This window comes from Cololabis saira, chromosome 14 (assembly GCF_033807715.1).
Source record: "Cololabis saira isolate AMF1-May2022 chromosome 14, fColSai1.1, whole genome shotgun sequence".
Classification (NCBI taxonomy): Eukaryota; Metazoa; Chordata; class Actinopteri; order Beloniformes; family Belonidae; genus Cololabis; species Cololabis saira.
Window position 1 is genome coordinate 34,979,174 of NC_084600.1, and position 24,886 is coordinate 35,004,059.

At 38.2% G+C, this 24,886-nt stretch overlaps 3 protein-coding genes across 5 annotated transcripts; 2 read left to right on the top strand and 1 right to left on the bottom strand.

The window, feature by feature from the left end:
- The first annotated feature begins 34 nt into the window (after window positions 1-34).
- On the top strand, window positions 35-8,904 carry c14h5orf24 (chromosome 14 C5orf24 homolog). Of its 3 annotated transcripts, none has more exons than XM_061740536.1 (3): window positions 35-283; window positions 1,630-1,689; window positions 4,027-8,904. In XM_061740536.1, the coding sequence occupies exons 2-3, from the start codon at window positions 1,675-1,677 to the stop codon at window positions 4,654-4,656; spliced, it is 645 nt and encodes a 214-aa protein (XP_061596520.1). In that variant the 5' UTR covers window positions 35-283; window positions 1,630-1,674; the 3' UTR covers window positions 4,657-8,904. The 3 variants fall into 3 exon arrangements, with proteins under 3 accessions (XP_061596520.1, XP_061596521.1, XP_061596522.1); XM_061740537.1 differs by having other exon boundaries at window positions 35-151; XM_061740538.1 differs by lacking the exon at window positions 1,630-1,689.
- Window positions 8,905-9,637: 733 nt separating this feature from the next.
- On the top strand, window positions 9,638-15,828 carry txndc15 (thioredoxin domain containing 15). The gene is made up of 6 exons (XM_061739155.1): window positions 9,638-9,835; window positions 11,638-11,957; window positions 12,579-12,725; window positions 13,768-13,931; window positions 15,263-15,393; window positions 15,541-15,828. The coding sequence occupies exons 1-6, from the start codon at window positions 9,742-9,744 to the stop codon at window positions 15,735-15,737; spliced, it is 1,053 nt and encodes a 350-aa protein (XP_061595139.1). The 5' UTR covers window positions 9,638-9,741; the 3' UTR covers window positions 15,738-15,828.
- Window positions 15,829-17,511: 1,683 nt separating this feature from the next.
- nop16 (NOP16 nucleolar protein homolog (yeast)) lies at window positions 17,512-23,779 on the bottom strand. Its single transcript, XM_061739156.1, has 5 exons — window positions 23,596-23,779; window positions 21,464-21,572; window positions 21,056-21,110; window positions 18,410-18,516; window positions 17,512-18,131 (listed from the first exon to the last, which is right to left on the bottom strand). The coding sequence occupies exons 1-5, from the start codon at window positions 23,700-23,702 to the stop codon at window positions 17,988-17,990; spliced, it is 522 nt and encodes a 173-aa protein (XP_061595140.1). The 5' UTR covers window positions 23,703-23,779; the 3' UTR covers window positions 17,512-17,987.
- Window positions 23,780-24,886: the final 1,107 nt, after the last annotated feature.

The following is a 24,886-nucleotide window of genomic DNA, read 5'->3' on the forward strand; positions in this document are numbered from 1 at the left end:
ACTGCACTCCCGTCTTATTAATTTTTAATGGAAAATGGCTGCGTTTCTAATCCAAACCGCTGGAGCTGGCAAATAAAACAAAACAAAAAAAAACCATAAAGCCCTAGTCTTGAATCTGGTTTTGGTTCCCTGGGACTCTCCGCTGCGCCGGGTACAGCTGGCGACCCAAAGCCCGTGTAGTGAGGGGAAATAGCTGGGAAAATGGACCGACTCGCGCTTTAGGGGATGAAAGATCATTTTTCTTCTTAACCCTTTCTACTCCCGAGATCTGCAAACAATCGAGGTACAGTAAACCTTTTGTGTGAGACAGGGATGTGGTTGATTGTTAGGAAGGGCTTGCATGGAGGAAGGTTTGCAGGTTTGCAGGTTTGCAGCCCGGGATGAGGAGAGGGTTGGATGCTTTTGTGCTGAAGCGTGATCCGGGCCAGGACCAAAGCCACACAGCAGTCAATGCTGCATATTAACGTTACATCTGGGTAAAGGGAGGTTTTGATTGTCTGAGACTCAAATATGGTTTTTTTCCATGTGCATATTTTTGTGAATGAATATTACTCCCGCAAGCTTAAGCCTGATTTATGGTTCTGCGTTAAATCGACGCAGAGCCTACGGCGTAGGGTACGCGGCGACGCGCAACGTACGGTGACCCTACGCCGTAGGCTCTGCGTCGGTGTGACGCGGAACCATAAATCAGCCTTTAGTGTATGTGATAGTAAAGTTCACAGCTCCTGGCATCTGTTTGCTCTGCAGGATGAAACAGCCCCGGCTCTCATCAGCAGCCTGTCCTTTTAGCCTTTTAAGCAGGGGTGCAGATCCGATGTCAGGATTTGGGGGGGGACACCAACGTGATTTTAATTTTTAATTTTTTGCCAATATGCAACTCATACCATGCCATAAATTGGTAAAGGCTCTCCAAAAAATACTGCACAGGGAATCATTTATTGTGCTTACCTTTGTGTATTTGTCCTAAACAGCCAACAGTGTGTGTCACTGCTTACTTAACTGTTATATTCGTAAATCATCATTTTAAGGGTTTTGGGCATGTAGTGTCTACTCATCTCAAATTCTTCTCACCATCTTCCTTTTATTCTATGGGAATACTTTATGCATGATCAATTGATATATGGATGAAATATGGAGCCCGAAACAAGTTGTTTAAACTAACTAATCATGTTTTAACACAGTTATGGTGGTAAACGGGCAGGTACGAATATAAACAGAACGTTGACAAAAAGTCATTGTCGAGCCCGTCAAAAATTAAAAAAAATATTAATTCAGACTAAAAAAAAATAAATTTATGGAGTAGCAATACTTTCATTCTGTACACCTCAAAACGCACCGTGGATGTATTATTTTTAATAAATATTCTACATAGTCAACCTTTAAGTCTGAAAATACATTTGTTCAATTTTGAATAATTTAGGGTATTTTTATTGGGGGGGGACAATTCATGTTTTTCAGAAATTGGGGGGGACATGTCCCCCCTGTCCCCCCCGGGATCTGCGCCCATGCTTTTAAGTATTTATAGGCACATTCTGTTTTTGACCTCAGTATGGATAGGCAGCTGCTTGTATTTACTGTGCTGTTTTGGTTTATGATGCTAGTAATGACATTGTTTTATTGCTTCCACAGCAAGGTTTTGCTCAAAGGCACAGCAACACCACTACACAAAGGTTAATGTTTGTCTTCAAGGTAAATGGACCACATTTCTAGAACAAAGGCTTTTTCCCTACCCTTTTTGTTTTAATACACTGTCTAAAAAAATCGGTTTGGAAACAAGCTGTGCGGCCTGTGCCCCATGTGTAAAATATACACGAAATAAAATGAAATACAAGTCATTGGGACATCTCTTACCTGCAAACTGCCATCAGTACAAAAGGTAGAGAGGCTAAAGGACCGATCACTTGAAAACAGAATGGGTAGAAAGTTCAGATGCTGAAGAATGACCTTTTTTTATATTGAAATGAAATAATTGAAATCTAAGTGAAAGTTGAAACTCAACAGAGACCATTCAAAGACAGTTATTGGACCACAGTGACACATTTCTGTAATCCAAAAGAATTAAAAAAAAAAAAAAAAGAGAATCAGTGAAAGCTCTTAGTTTCACTCACATGCCATCTAAAAAACTGTGATTATATGATATTATGTTGATCACTGTGGTGATCCAGACACGCACGACTTGATAAACGCCTCTCTATTCTGAAGTTATTATGGATGCTGCATCTTCCAGGTGGAGAGAGGGAGTTAGACTGATAACACCAAGTTCAAAGCTAGTGATTGTGAGAGATACACTAGTTGATTAACAATGATGCTTTATGCATAAAGGTTCTGCAACGACTCGTGCAGCCATTTTTCTGGACAGGCTTTGCTTATTTCAGCAAGGCTTCATCTGGATTACAATGGCATAACTGTGTAGTAGAGTGGATACATTTTTCTATTTGCAGTCTAGACCCGTCACCTACGTAAAGGTCTCAGGTTCAACATTGTAAATACTCTTTTTGAAAGCTACCAGGCAAGATATTCAAGGTATTACATTCTTATTATTATTCATATTGTTATTTTTACTTGTGATTAAGAATAAGTTGATTTGCTCCAAATGTTCCACTAAAGCAAGACATTCATTCATTTTAATTAATAATTTTTTTACAACTTTAATGATCGAGAACTGGTTTTGGAAATGTGTGCATCAGTGCCAAACACTTAACACATTTATTAATAAGCAGCGCACAGCCAATTTCATAAACCTTTGTGCTCCATCCATCCATCCATCCATCCATCCATCCATCCATCCATCCATCCATCCATCCATCCATGTTTTTGAATACGTAGTCAACATACATCGCTTGCTTAAGAAAGTCAGGCGTGCAAAGTCATGCAAAGCATCATTCCAGCATCAGTGTTTCAGTGCATTAGAATAATGTACTGATTTAAAAATAGATATAGAGCACGTAGAATCGGTGTAGAAGTCCAAAGTGCAAATTAAAAATATTGTCGTGTTTGTAAGAAGAGTTTTCTAAAGACTCCTGAAGGTGGAGAGGCACGGGCGTGCTTTGAATATCGTGTGAAGGCTCATTTTGATTGGGGAACCCCTCGGGGCAAGATGCAGAGGTGATAGAGCTGGATGATTTTAATGTAATGTAATGACAGAAAAAGAGCCTACACCTGTTGTATTGAATTTAAAGAGCTATAGGCGGAACCATTTCACTTTATTATTTTCATGTTGTGAGGTTGTTTTTTCATTTTTTGGTGGTTGAACAACAGAAGCCATCTCCCTTTTGGACCATCTTCAGGGGTTTCACTGTACATGCTGCTAGTGCAGCAGTGGAGGTGAGAGATCACCGTATGAATCAAGAGCTGGGGAGCCTACTAAATCACATTAGCCCCAATTTCTCCCCAGTAAAGACAGACTTTTTTTTCCCTCGTCTTGGTTGGGAAGATACGAAGGATGAAGATGCAACTATTATACCGATGTTGAGATGGTCTGACTGGCTGAGATCTTCTGTCATTTAAATGTTTTTCCTTTTTTATATACAGGACTTTCTCAGAAAATTTGAATATTGTGATTTTCTGTAATGCAATTACAAAAACAAAAACGTCATACATTCTGGATTCATTACAAATCAACTGAAATATTGCAAGCCTTTTATTATTTTAATATTGCTGATCATGGCTTACAGCTTAAGAAAACTCAAATATCCTATCTCCAAAAAAATTAGAATATTCTGGGAATCTTAATCTTAAACTGTAAGCCATAATCAGCAATATTAAAATAATAAAAGGCTTGCAATATTTCAGTTGATTTGTAATGAATCCAGAATGTATGACATTTTTGTTTTTTTAATTGCATTACAGAAAATAAAGAACTTTATCACGATATTCTAATTTTCTGAGACAGTCCTGTATTGTTGATGTTGTTTTATCATCTGTAGAATTGTTTTCCATTTTTATTTGGCATTTTACTATCCAGACAAACTAACTCTAACCTTTTGGGGGTTATAATACTAATAACACTTCATTTCCAACCCCCAGCACAAGATGATGCGCCAGGTGACAAGCAGTGACTTCTGCATGAGTAGCAGGCCGTCGTGCCTCGCGGAGGACGGCCACCACCCTGCTTCTCACTTTGACCTGTGCACTTCCCAGGCCAGTAAGTTCTACCCCCCTCCCCCTCCGGCGTCCCTCCAGATGACGCTGGCTCCCATGGCCTTGCCCAGCCAGAGCCACAAGGCCATGCTGTGCCAGAGACAGGATGTTCTCGGCGTTGACCCGCGCTCCTCCGGAAAAATACCCGGCCTGAAAGGCACCGAGCAGGCGCCGGAGGACGGCAAGAAGAAGAGCAAGGGCGCGGGGAAGTCGGGGAGACGCGGGAGGCCTTTAGGAACCACCAAGCTGGCCGGTTACAGAACCAGCACCGGGCGACCTCTGGGCACCACCAGAGCGGCCGGGTTTAAGACGAGCCCGGGGAGGCCGCTGGGCACGACTCGAGCCGCGGGGTACAAGGTCAGCCCCGGACGGCCCCCCGGCAGCATCAAGGGCCTCTCTCGCCTCAACAAACTGGCTTACAGTAGCACCTGCAGCGGAGCGGCTTTCCCCTACCCGCTCCCACACAAAGAAATCCTCTGTGAACCTTCCTGCAAAGAAAAGACAGCTAACGAGTAAAAGGCTCCGGGCTGTTTCTACTCTATCCTTAACTGCTGGATACACGTGTACAGGTTTCCTACCGCATATTAGAAGCGATCCATTACTTCTCTAAGATGCCGCAAGGCTACGAGGAGGAGATTTGTTTTTCAGTATTCGTGTTGTTATTGTCATGTGTGCGCCTGCCACCTAATATATTTATCATTCGTTTTTCAGCGCTATCGCTGGAGATTTGCTGTGGGTTACATTTTTCCACTACACTTTTCTGTATCTGTTTTCCTTGGGAACAAAAAAGGTTAATTGAGCACGAGAGTTATTTATATTACAACTTAGGTGGTAGCTTGATTTCTAGTGATCAATGTAGCATTTTAGTGAAACTCATTTAAAAATATAATTTGCTCTTTCATCGCCGCCAACAAAGAAGATCCTTGTTGATGGAAGTAAGTGATGGGCACGATTATGTCACATTTCTACAAAATGGGGATTGAATGTACTTTTAATGTAATTCACGCTTCAGGTTGCACTCTTAATTTGCCGATGAATAATAAAATACACATGAAAAGAAGGAGGGATTCGCGAGTTAGATAAGTGGTGTCTGCCTTGGAAAACATGCAAATAAATGCGATAAAAGTGCATTTCTTTGCTTGGTGGCACTTCGGACGAGGCAGGCAGTCAGTTCTCCAGGTCGGTGACTCCTCAGGACTCAAATCTAGGGGGATGATTTTAACTCAGCTCAACAGTTGGCACTTAACGCGTCCAAACTCGCTACACGTGCATGTAAAAGTCATCAAACCAATTAATTTTAACTTACTGATTGTGAGAAACGGATTTGTTATCCGTATCAACATGTATCGACATGCTTCTCCAACAGTTGACCCAAAGAAGTCGTAAAAAAACATTTGAATGACGATACAATGTTTATCCCGGTATTGCAGGTTCTGCTTGGTGCTGGATTGGACAGTTAGAGTTGCTCATTTGGCCCTGAGAGAGGTCAAACATCTCCAAGAGTTTGGATGGCGGTAACTTCGCTTGCTTGTAGCAAAAATGGGGTTTGACTCCGGTTTTGTGAAGGGCTGCCGGGATGATTGGACATTTTTGATACCGCTATGTCACACATTTTATATGGTTTTCTTTTCCCACGCAGCGTTCGTGTTGTTACGTCTCCCCTCACAGCACCACGTAACCAACTTTGCCCAAATAGAAATAAAATTCTCAGCAGGCAAAATGTGACTGTCAGGAAATATCTGCAGAGTAAGACTGATAATATGACCATGCTTTCTGTTCCAGCTTTGTATGCCTGAGTTTATTAGACTCACGGCAAACGCATTTGGTTTGCAGTGCTTAAAAAGCGTCAAATTTTCCACACAGCCTAAGTGATTAATTATGTCTTGGTCTGATTACTTTATCGTCTTTACGTTCCCAACAATGAAATGGGGTCTATTTTAAACTTGTGACTGTTTTAATATATATACATTTGCATATATATAATGAGAAAGGCTACGTTTAAACCGAACATGTTGTATTTATTTATAATTGTTGCATTGTGTGTTAAGTTAGTCACCCAAAGCTCTGCTTCATATGTTTTGTTTTATACTTTTCTTTTTCTGTAAATGACGATACAAAGTGGGCTAACATTTCAAATGTGAGTAAAGGTGAATATTTATTGTGTTTGACTCAAGACAATGAACCGATTGACATTCAGAGTATAAATGTAAATGTCACTAATGTGAATAAGAATCACTTCCTTACAAAACTTTTTTGTAAAATTTGATATGATAATGTGTGATTAAAGGCTCAAGCATCTTATCAACCTTCCCCCAAACAGCAGAAACTGCTCATATGTATATTTATTTTCATTTCAATAAATAAATCCATGGGCTATTGCTGATTTTAGAGCGATGTAAGAATACCAAACATCAGGGTTTATTTAGTAGGAAGTCTGCAGAAAAAGGGCAGTTACCATTGTGTTTTTTCGGGAGAAAATAATAAACAGTTTCATTAGATTGGTTTTCTGGAATGAACGAGAGGTGGGATGGATTTGTTGCAGGTGTGACCTGTGGCCTCAGGCGTCAACACTAGTCAGACAATGAACTTGTTCTTTATGTACTCGTCTTCATTTCTGGACCGTAAAGTTAGCCATCCCCGACAAGTATGTTGTACATTGTTGCTACAATATTATGTCATTCATTGAGCAGAACTCAGTAAAACACTTGAAACTGTTGAGAAGCGGATCTTTTTTTAATTTATTTTATTTTTTTATAATGTTAATGTCAAATAATTTAGAAATGAAAAGTTGCATTATTAATATTGGCTCAACATGATGACATTGTTGTAATAACAACACAGATCACAAACTGTTAAATGTGTCCTTGAATACGGTATGCTTTTCAAGTTAATTCACTTTTTTTTGTGATTTTTGTACAAACTCCTGACTTTTTCTTTTTTTTTTTTACTTATATAGATGTAACTCAACTCCAGAGAGAGGAGAAATTGTTTCACCGAGTTTCTCCTGTCTGACACAGTTTAAAACCATTGAAGTAGTTGCAATAATCTGGTGTTTATATCGCAGGCTACCGTGGAAACTTTGATACTATGACTTTTTCTTACCGTTGTACTTTTCAACTTGCGTAAAAAGGCCTTTTGTTACTTGTTTTGATGATTTGAGCAATAGGAACACACATATGAAAGTGTCACACGTAAACACTTATTTCTGACCCTCCTTTACCAAAGAATGTGATCAGACTAGAGGCATTAATTCTACTCGTCATGTAAATACTCAAAACGTCTCACAAGGTAACCGTAGCATGTAAATGTAAACGGGGGGGAAAAAGCACTCAAGCGCAGCTTTTCCATAAATGTACGATTGTTTGGATTAAAACCTTCAAACGGTTGCTCAAATAATTGAGACAGTTTTTTGAATGCTTTTGAAACGAGTACACGCTGATAATGTCAACTTGGTTGCATTTCATTGTTTTTATGTCCATATGTTTTTCTGCTTTTCTTTTATATGAAATTCTTATGTAGCCTTGTTTGATATTTAACGAGTCGAGGTCATGGTGGATGTGATGCCTGCTTGTCTTTTATTGTGATTTTTTTTTTTTAAACATTGTATTTATGTCATGATGGTTATGGAATTGATCTTTAAGGATGGCCTTTAGCTTTAATGTCCATTTTCATGCCTGACATTTTGACACAGAACACAACAGATGTGAAGATGACTGTTGCGCTTTCTGGCTCACTCTTGCACCATCACGGGACAATAAGAAGATGTTATAATCCCTAAAAACACCTGCAACTATGTTTGTCTTGTAATGTTTACCTTCAAGGTTCTATCCTTAACGGGGGTTTCTTTTTGGAAAGATGTCGCGCATCTCAATGTAGTTTTGTACTGGAGAGATCCTCTTATCGTACCAAAAAAAACAAAAACAAAAAGAGAGTATAACTTTGTTGCTTTCAGCAACGTCAGTAACATTTACAGCATAGCAGACGCTCGCATGGGGCTGACAGCTCCCACTCATGCAGGCCTTGGCTTTGGTTCAAGCTGTACAGAAACAAATTGTTCAATGAATGAAACTAAATTAGACGCTTAACCTTTATTTGTGGCTTTTATGTTGAGAATTGCTGTCTTCACGTCCCATTTATAGGAAGAAAAGAAAATAAGTCTTTTCAAGAGTTTGTTTATGCCACAGCACCTGATCCTGAATAATTTGCATTTCTACAAACAGATTTTTTTTATACTCTTTGTGCTCATGGAACAGAAAACCACAATTGCATCACAGTAGTAAATATTTATCGTGTTCAAAATATGGAAAGAGAACAGCAATAACAACTCTTAGCTCTTTAGGAAGACTGATGCAGGTGCTAGTGGAAGATTGGATTTGTAAAGAGTAACTCTAAAACTCAGTTTGGAGATGACTTTGACAGTTATCAAATGTTTTATATGTGTAAGATTTTAGACAGGACTTGACAATATAGGAGCTGTCTAATATTGGAATCGTAACAATAAAAAGGGAATGAAAACAGACCACTGACCTCTGAGCATCACAAATTTAATTGTACATTTGTTGTATGTAGTTTCAGTTCTTTTGTAAAATACATGACTAAATGTAAGGTCTTTGTAAATTGAGTTGATTTCCGAGGCGGACATCGCAGAACGATAATGAGTTATTTCTGAAGTTTGATTGACGAAGCCTGTAAAGCTTTGTATATTTTACCTTTTTCTCCTGCATGATTGTTGTGGAATGTTCAAAGTTGTTTAATAAATCTGAAAGTAACTCTGCCTCAGGTCATGCCTTGAAGTGTTTTGCTTCAATAGTATCACAGGGGACATTGTCTGTCTCTGTCTCTGTCTCAGTTGCTTGTATGTTTTACATGTTGGAGGCCTGAAATGCTAAATTAATTCTGTGTTAATAAACAAAACAAGATTGAGGAGACATAAATGGTAATTTCTTGGGTTCAGTATGACCCCAATGAAGTTATGAGTCAACATAAATTCATCTTTTTTTTTTGTACTTGTAGGTTGCAGACAGCTGGAGGAATTTATTCCATACATACACAATTTATTTTATTATTTCATTAAGTTTCACAGTTGTGTCTCACCTAAAATCTTAATTCTTTGACCTGAACTTTTAAAACTGTATTATTAGTAATTTACGTGGGTTTACATAGCTGCACACAGTTAATTTACATAGCTGTAAATTATTTATGTTTTTGTATATTTATTTTTTAGTATATTTTACAATTTGGAGACTTTTAAAATAATCAATAACAGTAATGTTTTCATAATAAGAAAAAAATAACAATAAAAAAATACAAATAAAATAAATAAAATAAAATAAAAAAACATTATCTGTGCTTCCACTGGGTCAGTGTTAAACAAATCCCAAGAAATAAATACATATTTGATCTCTAAAGATTCCAGTAGAAGATCCAAGATGTTTTAATGAGCTGCTTTTTCCTCCTGCCTACCGGAAGTGGAGTTTAGTGGTGCGTCATTTATTTTCTTCCCCCGGAGAAGCTAGTCCTCGAGCCGGACAAGATAATTGTCTCTCATCTCGACATGTCTCATATTTGTGTCCGATTAGTTATATTAGAAAATCAAATAAGATGAGGACCTTAATCACCCCCCGCGTACCGATAGTTTTCTTATTTGTGCTGCACAGTTGCCACTGGCTCAAGCTTTCGTCTGCGAGAGCAGAAGGTAGGAGACACATTAAAGGCTGATTTATGGTACCGCGTTACCAACGCAGAGCTACAGTGCGCGTCGCCGCGTACCCTACGCCGTAGGCTCTGCGTCGATTTAACGCGGAAGCATAATTCAGGTTTAACTCGTGATAGCTGGTGGTTTAACCGGGTTAAGTGGTTTATTTGGGGATACGATGCGTTATAGGCAGTATTTGTGTTGTAAAAAAAATCGGGGGATGGTGGATTTTGTCATATGGGGACAGATAATTTGTGCTGATTACAAATAATATAATATATTACAAATAATAGCACTGACCAAAACACCTGCAGAAATACTACAGGAATGACATAGCAGCAGTTCAATGCAGCCTTCTGTAAGCTTTAAATATCCACTGGGCTTACATCAAATACATCAAAACACAACAATAAAAAACACTTTTCTGAACTTATCAATATGACTCTGTCCTTCACAGGATAAGTAAAATGGATCACTGCAAAAACTCAAAATCTTCAAGAATATTTGTCTTATTTCTAGTTAAAATGTCTCATTTTAGTAAAAAAAATCTCATTACACTTAAAACAAGACTCATCACTGGAAAAAACAACAATTTTCACCTGTTTCAAGTAGATTTTCACTTAAAATAAGTAGAAAAATCTTAGATAAAGATAAATCTTGTCCCACTGGCAGATTTTCCTACTTATTTCAAGTGAAAATTTACTTGAAACAGGTGAAAATTGTCAAATAAGTTATTTTTCTGGTGTTATTTTTCTGGTGATGACTAAATGTTGAAATAGCAGTAATACCACATTCATTGATGAAATGACATAAGGGATGGAAAGGGGGGATGGCAGTTTTACAGGGGGGGTGATTTTGACCGTTTTTATTTCAGGGGGTGGGGGGGGTGCCATCCCCCCTCATCCCCCGTCAACTCCAGTACTGGTTATAGGGTCACATATTAGACTGTTATAACAGCAAGTTTTCTTTTAGGTTGCATATTGGTTTCAGTTTGTCACCTGACCTCACATGTATACACTGTTGTTTTCTTAGATTAGCTAAGATTTTCAAAATATCTTGAAATGCTACTTAGTGCCATTATACTTAGAACAAACAAGAAGACATTATATTGTCAAGGATTTAAAACTACTGTGCCTCCAAAGGTTCAGGAGTTACAGTTTAAGGTTCCTAATGGGATACATTTAACTAATGAATATACAGTATCAATACAGTATGATGCAAATGCAGACCACTAAATAATAGCTGGTAACCCTCATGAAATGTGCAGTTAATGTCATTACATTTTAACAGAAGACAGTGGCATACACAGGGCAAAGCCTAATGGAAATAAAGATTGAAAAATTATATGTTAGTTGAATCAAGCTATTTTTATACCAATAGATGAAAACCGTCCTAACAAATTGAAAAAGGGTCAACATCAGCTTTAATGATTAGCATCAAGCCTACATCTAAGTGAAAGAATGGTCTAAGCCTTAAGCAAATACCAAATAGATCTGGACAAGAAAATGTGTTAAATAAAAAAACTATGCATCAAAGAAAATATTAGAAAAAATTCAATCAAATGTCAGTATTGCGGCAGGGTGCACACGATCAAACTGTTATTATTGTAAAAGAATAGTTGATCTATCTGATTCTATTATCTTTGAGAGTAACGTTTATTATTTAAAACTCTGATGGCCTTTGGGAAGAAACCCCCTCATTCTTTCAGTGTTTGATTTGAAACTCTCTGGATGCTCAACTTATCACAACTCTGAAATGTATCTGATGTACTGATTTTACTGTCCTTTATTTTCTTGTTCCAGAGAATGACAAGCCACTGGAGCTCATGCTGCCAGAGGACGCAGTGTCCGACTTGGAGAACATTCCCAAGTTTGTGGAGTCGGAAGACCTGGACGTGCTGCCAAAGAGGCAGTTCAAAACAGCTGAGATTGCGGATGCTGTGATGGGGACCGAAACCCCAATCAATCCATCTGACATTGAATCCCTCTTTCCCAAAAATGTCAAGGACTTTCAGACGGGCTTCTCCCCGCCCTGTGATGAAAACAGTGCTCACTGCAGTTCGCCTGCTCTCGCTGATGACGGAGCATCTTTGGAGGAGAGTGCACAAGGATCAGTGCAGCAGGTGAAATCACTACAAGTGCAGCAACATAGATACGAGCTGCTGAAGGATAGCAATGTTGTTGTTTTTTTTCTTTTTTGGTATAGATTATGTGTTTTTAAATGTGAGTTTAATGTTTAATTAGCCTTTTTATTTCCTCAAATATTTCCTTGAAATTGTTACTTTTGCCCAAAAATCATAGAAAGTCAAAGTCATGCTGAGAAACTGTCTCAGCTTTGTTGTGGTTTCAGCTGAGATAACTAAAAAAAATCTATTACTGGAAGAATGATCTGTACGTGTTAAAATAATCAATTATTAGCGTAACATAAACGCACTTTTTCCAAAGTGAGTAATTATTTTTTAATCCATGGCTTCTCTAATTATCTTTTTAATAAGTTAGATCACTTGGTACTCGGATTTCTTAATGCAAACTTATTTGAAAACATTGAAAACATCCTGAGTATCAGGAAAAGTGTTTGAATATTTTAACTATTTTGTGGTGGGATTCAAACCAAATGTGGTTACGGGCTTTAGTTAAAGTTTTCTATTTGAAAATCATACTGAAGTCTGATTGCGTCAGTTGAGACTCAGAGAAATGAGTGTGGTCGTTTAGGAGTTGACTGGTGCTCCGGCGTTTACTTCCAGATCAATCTTGGCGTGGTCCATGCAGACATCACCCCAACTGAGGAGCAGAACACCACAGAGGCCACCAAGACGTACAAAGTGAACTGTGATAAGCGGAACATCACAGGAATGGACAATTTCACAGTGCAGGTCCTCAATGCTTCCCAGGTATACATGCTGTCCTTAATAGTGTTTCATGGATGTCAAAGATGTGCTCTGACTACACTGATTAATGCCATACAGCACAGATAGATGAAGTTTGGGATGCAGAGGGTCTCTGTACTAAAGAGTGAGATTAAGTAAATATTTAAGATATGTTATTCTCAGAGGTGTCTTCAGTATTCACATTCATTACTCAGGTAAAAGTATAGATACTAGAGTTTAAAAATACTCCTGTAGAAGTTGAAGTATCAACTCAAGTTTTTTTACTCAAGTAAAAGTATAAAAGTACTGGTTTCAAAACTACTTAAAGTATAAAAGTAAAAGTAATGTAAGGGGGAAAAAAGCCATTGAAAATGAATGCATCTTAGTATAATGCAAATATATTAAAGAACCATATATGTGTACTATTGAGCATTAACATGTGTTTCAGAGAGCAGGAGATATGATGACTAGTTGTCTATAAGTATTGTAATGGTGCAAAAAGTCAAACTTCAGAGGCATGTTATCATTTATCCTAACCTTTATTGGAATGTACATCCAAGTTTAGTTGCAGGAATCTGAGGGAACGGATGTAAGAACAAAACTGGACAAGAACATCTGAAACAACCACAACCAAATTCACTCTATCCGGATGGAGCAATTTAACTGGATAGTTTTTTTTTAAAGGCCGAAATGAAATGGAGTAACAAGGCTGTTTTTAAAATGTAAGGAGTAAAAAGTACAGATGATTGCGTGAAAATGTAAGGAGTAAAAGTAAAAAGTCGTCTGAAAAATAATTACTCCAGTGAAGTATAGATAACCAAATTTCTACTTAAGTAAGGTAAAGAAGTATTTGTACTTTGTTACTTGACACCTCTGGTTATTCTGTATGCATAACTGTACTGTCTTACACCTCACCATCATAATAATTAACCATCATCTGGAGTCGGTGGTCTAGCACGTGTCTTTCATATACTGTATATATATATATATATATATATATATATATACTATATAAGTAGTATAATGTAGATGATTTCCAATCCCTTATCTGATTCTCACTTGTCAGGACCTGATGGAGTTCCTCAATGCGAACAGCACCGAGTGCTCTGTGGTGCTGTTCTTCACCGCCTGGTGCCAGTTCTCAGCCAACCTGGCTCCTCACTTTAATGCCCTGCCCCGCACTTTTCCCAGTATGCATTTCCTGGCCCTGGATGCGTCACAGCACAGCAGGTGAATGGTCGTATTTTTCTCATGTTGTTAACCTTTGTGAAAGTTACTCCTTTAAGGTGCTATAAAGGGATTTTCTATGCTTTCGTGTAGGCCTGTGTTGAAAAAATCTAAATCTAAATTCTAAATCGATTCTCATGTCTAAAGATCGATTTTAAAAAAACATTTTTTTCATAATTTTCTCCAGGTGAACTTTAATCCCAGTAGTCGGACACACAGTTTGTCATGACACTTCTGAAAAATGCCAGGTGCTTCATGGCAATATGTGTGCGTGGTGACAGAATAAATTAGATAAGCTAAAATGATTTGTTTACTGCATGAACTGTTGCAATTTCTTTCTTTTTTGCACTTTAAATGGATATTGAAAGGCCTGTTTGAGTTATTTATTTCTTAGTTATTTCACAATAATTATTGTGAAATTATTATTTCACTAGTTATTTTACTGTCATATAATTCAGGAAACAGCTCAAAAAACATTTTAAATAACACTAAGCCAAATCAATATCGAATCAGATCGAATCGAATCATGATAATCGATTCTGAATCTTAAGAATCGGAATCGAATCGATTCTTGACATTTGAATCGATACCCAGCCCTACTTTCATGCTTAGTTAACTGTACACGTCTGGTAGAAACACTTGTACCTGCAGCTACTGCTTTACATTAGCACCCAATCAATAATTTTGGGTTGTGTTGAAAAATGTTAAATTTAGCATGTGTACAGAAATATAAATGAGGGCTTTTATGCATTATTAATCCTGCCTGAGGTCCATTTATCTTGGAGAATTAAAATCTAATGCAACATCAGAGTGCTACTGCTAAATGATATTGCTGTAGATGTTGTAGTTGCTCAGGGGCGGGGGATTTTTGCTTTAAAATTTCTAGAGTAAAGAACAGATTTTAATCATAGATTGTCCACAGTCATAGATCATAATACAGATTTAGCAGTTGCAGTGTACTGACACTTTCTACAAACTTAACAGTGACTTATTTTCATTTAATCACCTGCATTGTCCTTTCGGAAGGGGATGCTGCAGGTCCAACCTCATAGGCAGCCAAACATTCATCATCTTTTCTTCAAATATTTGGTTCAAGGGCATTGAAAAAAAGGCCTTGGCAATTCCCCTTATAATAACATTAATGCAGCAGTTATTTAAGCAGATAATACAAGCCCTTTTGTGATAAACATTTGGCATCTGTGCATATTCAGTTGGAAAACATCAATGCCTCTGCACAGAAACACTGATTTCATACCTTTTTTAGCTAATTTGAAATATTTATGGCTAAGATCTGGTCATCTGTAATTCTTTTGGCTTTCTGTCTCCTTCGCTAGCCTCTCCACGAGGTTTGGAACGGTGGCAGTTCCCAACATCCTGTTGTTCCAGGGGGCCAAACCCATGGCTCGCTTCAACCACACAGACAGAACCCTGGAGACACTCACCTCTTTCATCACCAACCAGACAGGTACAAGTGCAATTCAGAATGCAGTTTGTGCGTTTTTAAATCACACTCCAAACAGTCTGCAGGCAGTCGTGACGTTTTCAGGGTCACAGCCAACGATCAGACGGTTCCCCAGTACAATAAAGAGAAAAATAAACGCTCTGTTTTCAGGGTTTGAAGCCAGCCCAGACAGAAATGTGACGGATTCGGACCGCGAAGGCCCCCTCCCCGGGGTTCCTGTGAGGGGCATCGACTGGCTGCTGGTCTTCTCCGTCCTCTTCATCACAGGCTTCGCTATGTACGCCATCCTGAGGGCGGACAGCCTGCGCTGGCTCATACCCGGGCAGGAGCACGAGCATCAGGACTGATTAAACTTGCACTGCAAGTCAGGAAGAATGTGAATAATTTGTTTTTGAAACTTGAACTCATATGTGTTTAAAATAAAAGAATGGAGCTGTTGTTGATTTAAATTTTTGAAAAGTTTTATCTTATCTTAATATATTAGTGAATAAAATTGATCATTTGTATTTTTTGTTTTTGTTTTTAACCCTTGTGCTGTCTTTGACCCAATTCTTCTATCCTTCTTTCCTCCTGCCATGCTCTCTCCTTCCTTCTTCCTTTCCTCTTTTTACCCTCCTTTACTCCTTTTTCTTCCTACCTCCCTTTCGTCATTCGTTCCTTCATTAGCTTCTTTCCTTTTCCTTCCTTCTTTCCTTATTTTCTCCATTCCTTCCTTCTTCCCTCCCTTCCATCTTTTCTCCCTTCCTCACTCCCTTTCCTACTTCCTTCCTTCTTTTCTCCCTTCCTTCCTTGTACATCCTTCCTTCTTTTCTCCCTCCCTTCCATCTTTTCTCCCTTCCTTACTCCCTTTCCTACTTCCTTTTCTCCTTCCTTCCTTTCCTTCTTTACTCCCTTCCTTACTCCCTTTCCTACTTCCTTCTTTCCTTAATTCGCTATTTCCTCCCTTCACCCTCCCTTGACCCGAAGACAGCACAAGGGTTAAAAAGGTCCAGAAACTGAGCAAACAAGACACCAGCCAGTTAATCTACAATGAAACTCTCACCCTTTTGGCAGCTTCTGGTATGGCAGACTTTATGTGGCTGCATCAGTGAGTCACTATTTAAATATTAATGGAAGTATGGCCCCCTGTCTAAATTTAAAGCCAGACATCTCAAACTCAAAACCTGCAGGCCAAATCCAGTCCACCGCCTTATTTTATCTGGCCGGTGGGAACATGTAAAGATATTTATGTTCTTACAATTGTTTTTACTGACGAGGACACATGCATGGACCAGCTTGTTTTTTTTACTTGTACTATGTCATCTATCTGGCTGTTAGTGTCTCCTACAACTGTTCTGTGGTTAACTCCATCCATTATCCTATACACACACTTATTCCTGTTCATGGTCACGTGGTCCTGTAAAAGGCAGGTCAACACCCTGAACACCACACAGGGCCAAATATACAGGACTGTCTCAGAAAATTAGAATATTGTGATAAAGTTCTTTATTTTCTGTAATGCAATTAAAAAAACAAAAATGTTATACATTCTGGATTCATTACAAATCAACTGAAATATTGCAAGCCTTTTATTATTGCTGATTATAGCTTACAGTTTAAGATTCCCAGAATATTCTAATTTTTTGAGATAGGATATTTGAGTTTTCTTAAACTGTAAGCCATGATCAGTAATATTAAAATAATAAAAGGCTTTCAATATTTCAGTTGAATTGTAATGAATCCAGAATGTATGACATTTTTGTTTTTGTAATTGCATTACAGAAAATCACAATATTCTAATTTTCTGAGACAGTCCTGTATATGATTTTGAACTGCGAGACTGAGTACCAGGAAACAACCCTGCTGGGATTGGAACCAGGAACCAATCTGGCTGTGAGGAGACGGTACTAACCACCAAGCCACTAACATTTAACATACCATAGAACTAAATACGCCGGCTCAGCCGATCAGCTACTACATTTTGTTGACTTCTTACAGATTTTAATTGTGGACAGAGTTTATTTACGTTTTTTTTTTCTTAAATTACATAAAAATGTCCATTTCACTTTTATCACCAGAATGATAGTTGATGGTTGACAAGACATGAAAAACCCCCTCATATTGAGAAATTCAAAAACATAATTCTGTCATCAAGGAACCTTTATTTTTAAATAAAGGTATATCTATAAAAATGTTTTCTTACTGTAACGGCTTGATATTATAACCCTCAACTCAATAAAAATGGTTCAATTGTTCACAAACAGGATTTTCTGTGCATTGTAACTTTAAATTGTTCAAATGTATTGCAGCTTTCCCTGCAGTGGACAACAGCAGGTATGCTGATGAGCACCAAGGTTATCATAGGATAAAGGAAAAATATTCATATTCAATATTAAAAGACAGCTGTCGGCAAGATCATGGAAAGAAAATGGGGAAATCACAAATAAATGACCTTGACAGCAGACAGTGAGACACAGATGCTGCTGCTCCTTAAACTCCAGTCTTGTCAGAGTTGAATCATCTGCGGTCCAAACGTTGGACTGTTTTAACAGTCCTAATGTCCTGTATTTACACCTTCTTTGCCGTAATATCCCGTCCAGAGTGGGCTGCCGATCCTCCTATTGAGCCATCGGCTCTGGAGGGCTGAGGGACTTGACGAAAGCGTCGTAATGCTGCTTGTGGCAGCGCTTGTACTCGTTTATTTTCCTCCTGATCTGTTTGGGTGTGTCCTGGTAGTAGTTCTTCTCATCTCTGGCCATCGCCTGCAGAGAGGGAGGAAGAACGGCACCGCAAGTCAGTCAACTGAAGAATTATTCTTTACTTTGTATATACCACCGAAAACATTACAGATATTGGGTGATGGCTCTGATCGCTGGAGTGTCAAACCGCTTGGGATTATTACTTTAAGAAGTATTTTGGAAAATACACAAATTGTACAATAACTGAAGTCTCTGAAATGGTTACAGTTAAAAAGACCTGGTATAAATGTTTGGCTTAATCACACAATCACTTCTGTCCAGCCTCTTGTTTGACCTCCTACCTTGTAGTTGTCCTTGTGTTCTCGGACCATGTACTGGGCGTACTCGATCAGGTCGGAGGATAACGTCTTGGTGTCTTTCTGGGGGAGGTTGGCGTCCGCTTCCAGCCCTGCACGAAACCAAACGAGGATTTTAAAAAACAATTCTTTCACCTGTATTTTAACGATCTGGTTTTACTGTTAAGTCATTATATATATTTCTTCTGAGCTACCTAGGATATGTTGAAGGAAACGCATCAAGCAGCTGCTCTAAACAACAAAACTATCTGGAGGTTTTTAAATAGAGCCTAGTACATTAAGCAGAACTAGAAACTGATGGATTTGGTTTGGCTGGATGTTCTTTGGTTTGAGTTTTCACCTGCTGATTCAAGGAACAAAAAGATTTCTTCTTGCTAACTTTATGTTTATTGGTAACCAAAGTTGAGGATAAAGTTCCACCATCAGGTCCATGCAGCTCATGAGTTGCAGCAGCAGGGGGCGCTCTCGCCAACTGTGGACTGAGTGAGTGCTGCAAATTCTCATGATGATTACGGTGATTTAAGGTTTCCTTGAATCTGATGTTTTCAGTGCCAAAAAAAAAAAAACTGAGGACAGTGTTTAAGTGGGTTTAATGCAGTAAACTTTAGTGACCAATATTCAATGACAAGCAGAAAAAATGTTTGAAAAGACTCTTACAGACGGTTAAAATTGTATGAAATATAATGTAAAAACATTTCTTGGAGTTGTATCCTTCTTTATAACTTTGCAGGCCTATAAGCATACACTTTATTGATGTTAATGAGGAAACTGCATTAAATTGACTAAAGCAATAATAATCAATATTTAAAGTCCCAAAATAAACAAATGCATTCAGAACGATTCAGCTTTTCTTTTTCAGGAGACTTAATTCTGATGCCTCTGTTTACTTAACCTAATTTTTAGGCAACCTATACATTCATTTTGTTAAGTCACATTTCACATAAGTGAACATCTTTATCCAAAGCAGCTTACAAGTAAAATAACATATTGGATGAAAGGTGGGGCTCAGTATCGTGACCAACCACACTTCCAACGTGTGAAATGGGGTATATAGTAGGGGTGGGCGATATGACCTAAAATTAATATCACGGTATTTTTCATCTTTTGAACGGTGACGGTATAATATCACGGTATTTTTTGGTACGTTTTGGGAGGAGTAGCCTGTCCTGTCCCTTTATGTGAATAAGGTTAATATTTTTATAATATAATAAGTAAATGGTAGTTTCCTTATCAAAAAGAGACATGGGAGAGTATTATGCATTCTCAACATATTTATTTGGCAAAAAACCTAAAGATCTTACATATATATATATATATAAATATATATATATATAAATATATATATATATATATATATATATATATTATATTATATTATATATTATATTTATTTCTATTATATTATATTTTAAATATTTTGTAAACCTGTCTTAAAATCTAATACTGGACCTCGGTTGGGCTGGTTGGACAGCGGGTGGTGGAAAATTTCCCTTAATTTTAAATCCAAAACTTGACAGGTTTATGCCATGAGTATTCATATACAGTAATCCCTTGTTTTTCGAGAGGGTTACGTTCCAAAAAGAACCCGTGATAAGTGATATTTACATAGTAGCAACCCTTTTTTTTATAATTATTATACAAAGCTTCAGATTGCGGAGTTCAGCACCGCCTCGCACGTATTTCACTGCTGTTCTGATACCGCTGCATCCCGACTCGCGCTGTGGCGTCTTTTTCTTCTAAAGCCCGCGGTACAGGTGTGTTTTTTTCGAGAGAAGAACATGGTTATGGGTATTTTTTTGTCACTCCTTTTTTCTTCTGGGCAAAAAGATTCTTTTAAACCGACATTCATTAATTTTGTCTCCATCTTGAAGTCGGTGATTCTTATTCCAGCAGGTTGAAACAGCGCTCTGCGCTCCGCTGCCGTCAAAGACCCGCCCAGCTCCACTTCTGATTGGCTGGTGTTAGTTTGGTTGAGCCAGAGCTGCTTTCCTCTCATTCCATTGGTAGACGTACTCGGTTGATTCAAACTTTTTTTTTCCTCTCAAACCTTTTTTTTTTTTTTTTTTAAGCACTCAAACTCGCATGCCGAGAAAAAAAACTCCGTACGCCGGAGATCCGGCACAGTGCCGGAATACTTTAAGCCCTGCATTTCTTACTACTCTTGTCGTAAGGTGTAGCAGCACCAGCGCTGCGCCGCTGGTGCCGACCAGCGGAGCAGCGGTCCCAGCGGGACCAGCTGCTGGTCCCACTTGCGCTCGTTTTGGCCCGGGTTGCCTCTTCATATTCACGGGCGTGCGTGTTTTTTAAGTGATGAAACAGGTTGCTTGTGTTTCAACCTCTTGCTGTCCCAACACGGCAGCAAACCTTGCATATCACCGACGTTTTTAATGCCTTATTTAGGCTTATTATTTTATAATTGATTTATTACGGTATTGACGGTATTGCAAAATCCATGTCGTGGCGCAGTGTGACACCGGTGATGACTATGACACCGGTGTACCGCCCACCCCTAGTATATAGGGATCTAATCAAGAAACCTCTGATCCTTCTTTACTTAATTAAGTACTTATTTACTTGTTCAAGATGTAATTTCATATCAAGTAAAAAAAAAGCTTCAGGAGGACAACTTACTTTTGACGATGTACGGTTTTGTGACGATGTGGGCAGGAAGTTTGTCATCACGGAGCTACAGATACGAACAAAAACAGCACGAAAAGTTTTACTTCATACATCTTCTGACGCAATGCCACATGAAAGTTGTTTTAATCTGAGATGTCATTTCGGGAACCCAAAGTCTTTGCTCCTGAGCCCACAGGATGCAGAGATAAGTCCCAGAAGAATTATTTTGCTGAGAGTTGGTAGATTTATTGATAGAAATTAGTTGACACATGAAAATGCAGGAGAACTGAGACAAACTTCATTGACCCACAGGCTGAAGCTGCAATAGCAGCAGAGATTTTGTGAATACACACACTGAAAAATGAACTCAGACATTTGCTCCTGATTCATTATAACTCCTGGAGTCCAGTTGTCACTTACCCCCTGTTTCTTTACTGGCAGAGTCCGGTTTGGATCAGAAGACAGACCCATCTCCAGCAGATTCTTGGCCATAGACTTCCCGTGATCCCAGGCATTTCGGATCTGTGAACTGACAGGGACGACGCATTAGAGACTTAAACATATGCAAAGTTCAACGGTGCAGTTTAGTCAAATACGTGACCAAGAAGTGTCCTTTGGGTCTAAAGACACCAACAAGTGTTAGCCTTTATACCAATTACATTTTTTTTCTTTAATAAATGCTTAAATGGAGAAAACTCAGGATTTCAGGAGGACCGTAACATGCCGAGGACTACAGGCATGGCACGGCTTCTGCAAGGGTTCCTCTGTAACTGGGACCAGTTCAACAGAAATCCAGAGGGATTGCTTTTAGCAACCCAAGTCAGCTGATTATCCAGTCCTCGTCCTGGACCAGCAGGTCAATGTAATCCCTGAAGACGTGCCCCCTCCAAAGGTCAATGTCTTCTTATTGTACCAAAGCTGCCATTGTTGTGCAATTACGCACAACTTCACACAGCCATTTACTGTATATAGAAACCATGTAATTGTCTGGCTGTGTAGATTATAAAACCTCTCATGTAACTTGTTCTTAATCAATATGATCATTTGACTTCGTACTCTTGAATGAGACCATTTCATATTATGTGCGGGATAGAAGTCTGTGAGCATTAATTTGTTCACTCAATGATGTATGTTAACATCTTGATGTGATAGAAACAGAGGAAAAATGTTCAGTTTACTTTGGGTTTAGGTTTTAATCAACTGAAGGCATAATATAGGGGGGACAATTAGGCTGTAGTTAGTTTTGCTTGGGTGTTAATCATAAGTACTTTAAATGCATGAAGAAATATTTTTTTCAACCAACCAGTTTTTCCTTTTAAACATTTTCCTGGGTGAAATCTGGGGTACATAACTCAATGGTTAAATACGGTACATCGACAACTAAAATATGTACTGCTTATTAGAACAGAATAGAATACTTCATTGTCAATATACCTGGGTACTAGGGCTGGGCGATATATCGAGATTTTAATATATATTGATATATTTTCAAACGTGATATGGTACGAGACAATATCGTTTATAGAGAATTTTTTTTTTTTTAATGATTTTGATATAGCTTATTTTGTGACAAATTGACTTGAATGTTTTATTTGAGATTTGCACAAATGTTTTGTTATTTGCACAACTGTCAACCTCAGTGGAAAAGTCTGCCTGTTACTGTCTACATTGTATTAATTGCACAGTGTATTTTAATTTAATTGTTATGCAGGAAAGGGATATTTGTTTATATTATTCAAGAAGCATTTTATTCTATATATATGCAGTTTCATTTGTTTTATACATTTTGATATTGTGCAGACCTCTGTTAATAAAGGAACCTGTGTGACATTTGGCACGAGGCTTTGTATTAAAACTGACTGTTTTTTTAAGGGTTTGCCTCAGAAAAAATGAAGCTAACAGAGATGCTATGCTATAATGCTTTGGGGGAAACCCCAATTATGGCACAGAAAAAATATCGATATATATCGAGTATCGCCATTCAGCTAGAAAATATCGAGATATGACTTTTGGTCCATATCGCCCAGCCGTACTGGGTACAGTGAAATTGAAAGCAGCATCACCTCTCCAGTGCAAGACTGTGCAAACAATAAGAAATATAAGAGTATAAGAAATATAAATAATATAAAAAAGTGAAGGTGCATTTGAATAGTGGAATCAAGACCTGAGATCCTATTTACAGATAATAACATATAGTTACACATGTGGTGGAATATTGCACAGATAGTCCGGGAAAAATTATTGCACGGTAAAAACAGTAATTGCACTTGAAGGCATTCATATATTGTTCAGGGCGATTATGGCATGAAACGGGGACTAGTTTATGCGCATGCGTCCTACAGCGCCCCCTGTAGGACACTCGTGAACTGCATTATGTTTAACGAGCACCTCAACTGGTGAACTCGTGTTTAAAATATAAATGAACGACAAACATCACACATGTATCAGATGGCGTGTTTCTGACACATTCGCTACAAAGAAACATCTTGACACGAAGGTTAAGATCATGAAACGTGTCAACGTGCTAAAGAGTCGCTTTGTTCAAAACTTACTTCTCAATCCTCGGATTTTGCTTCTTTATGAACTGTTTCTTCAGCTTCTTCCGGTCCTTGCCGTAGTCAAACTTCTTCCTTCGATTCGACTGCTTTGCCTTCGGCATGTTTGTGTTGTTTCTGAGAAGAAACACCGACCACACGGACACTTGTAACCGGAAACACGTGTTTCGGCTTTGCTCTTCTTCTTCGTCTTCTTTTGCTGCTGTTTCCAGGCGGCGGGTGCACATTACCGCCGCTGGCGGGCTGGAGGGCAAACTTCTCATTAAATGTACGGATAATAACTGTCTTATTTTGAATGATATGTAGGCTACTGTAATACTTTCTATATCAAGGTTCTGCCATATTGAAGTGTATAACTGATCTATCTGAAATATGGTTAGTTCCCCTCTCATTTATTTTAAATCCAAAACGTGGTGGTTTCCATGCGAAATTGATTGTAAGCACCAACATCTGTACAAGGTTTTAAAGGATGTCTGAGACACCACTTAATTTTTGTTTTGTAAATGGAACTGCTCCGGCATAAGTAATGGATGTGTTGAAAAATGTTATCGTCTTGTGTAATCTCCTTGAAATTATTTTTTGTTTTTGTTCATTTGGTTTGTTATTTAGTCGTTTATTTTTTGTTTGTTTCTTAATTATTAAATTGTACTCTATCGTTTTTCATATATCCGATCATTTTTCTTTTGTGTAAATTCTTTGTAATTTTCCTTTAATTTCTATCATCTATAGATTTTTAACTGCTCATTTGTATATTTTGTTTTTATAAGTATGATATCAAATTTTATGTTAACTATAGGTGGAGGCACCTGATAAGCTCTTTTGAGTTTCCGCCTCTTCCTGCACTTTAATTTGTAAAGTTGGTAATTTTATTTGTGTAATGTTTAACTGTGCAAATAACTGTGCCCGAATCTGACTTCTCCCCTGAAAATGGGTCTTTTTACCTGTCAAAAATTGATTGAAGGCCAAATACAGTTAATGAAAGGTTGTTTCTACCTAAATATGATTTGATCTCATTCTTGAGCTTCATAATATAAACACTAGAGCTCACATGATTGCTTTTAACTCTTTTAAAGGACCACTACAACACAAAATAGGCATTTTCACCTGCCAAAAATTGATTGAAGGCCAAATACAGTTAATGAAAAGTTGTTTCTGCCTAAATATGACTTGATCTCATTCTTGAGTTTCATAATCTGAAAATCTGACGTTTTAGCGCTATCGCTCAACGGGCTGCTGTCAGATTCTGGCAGACAATCACTTTTTGGCACGACACCGGCCTCATTGAATT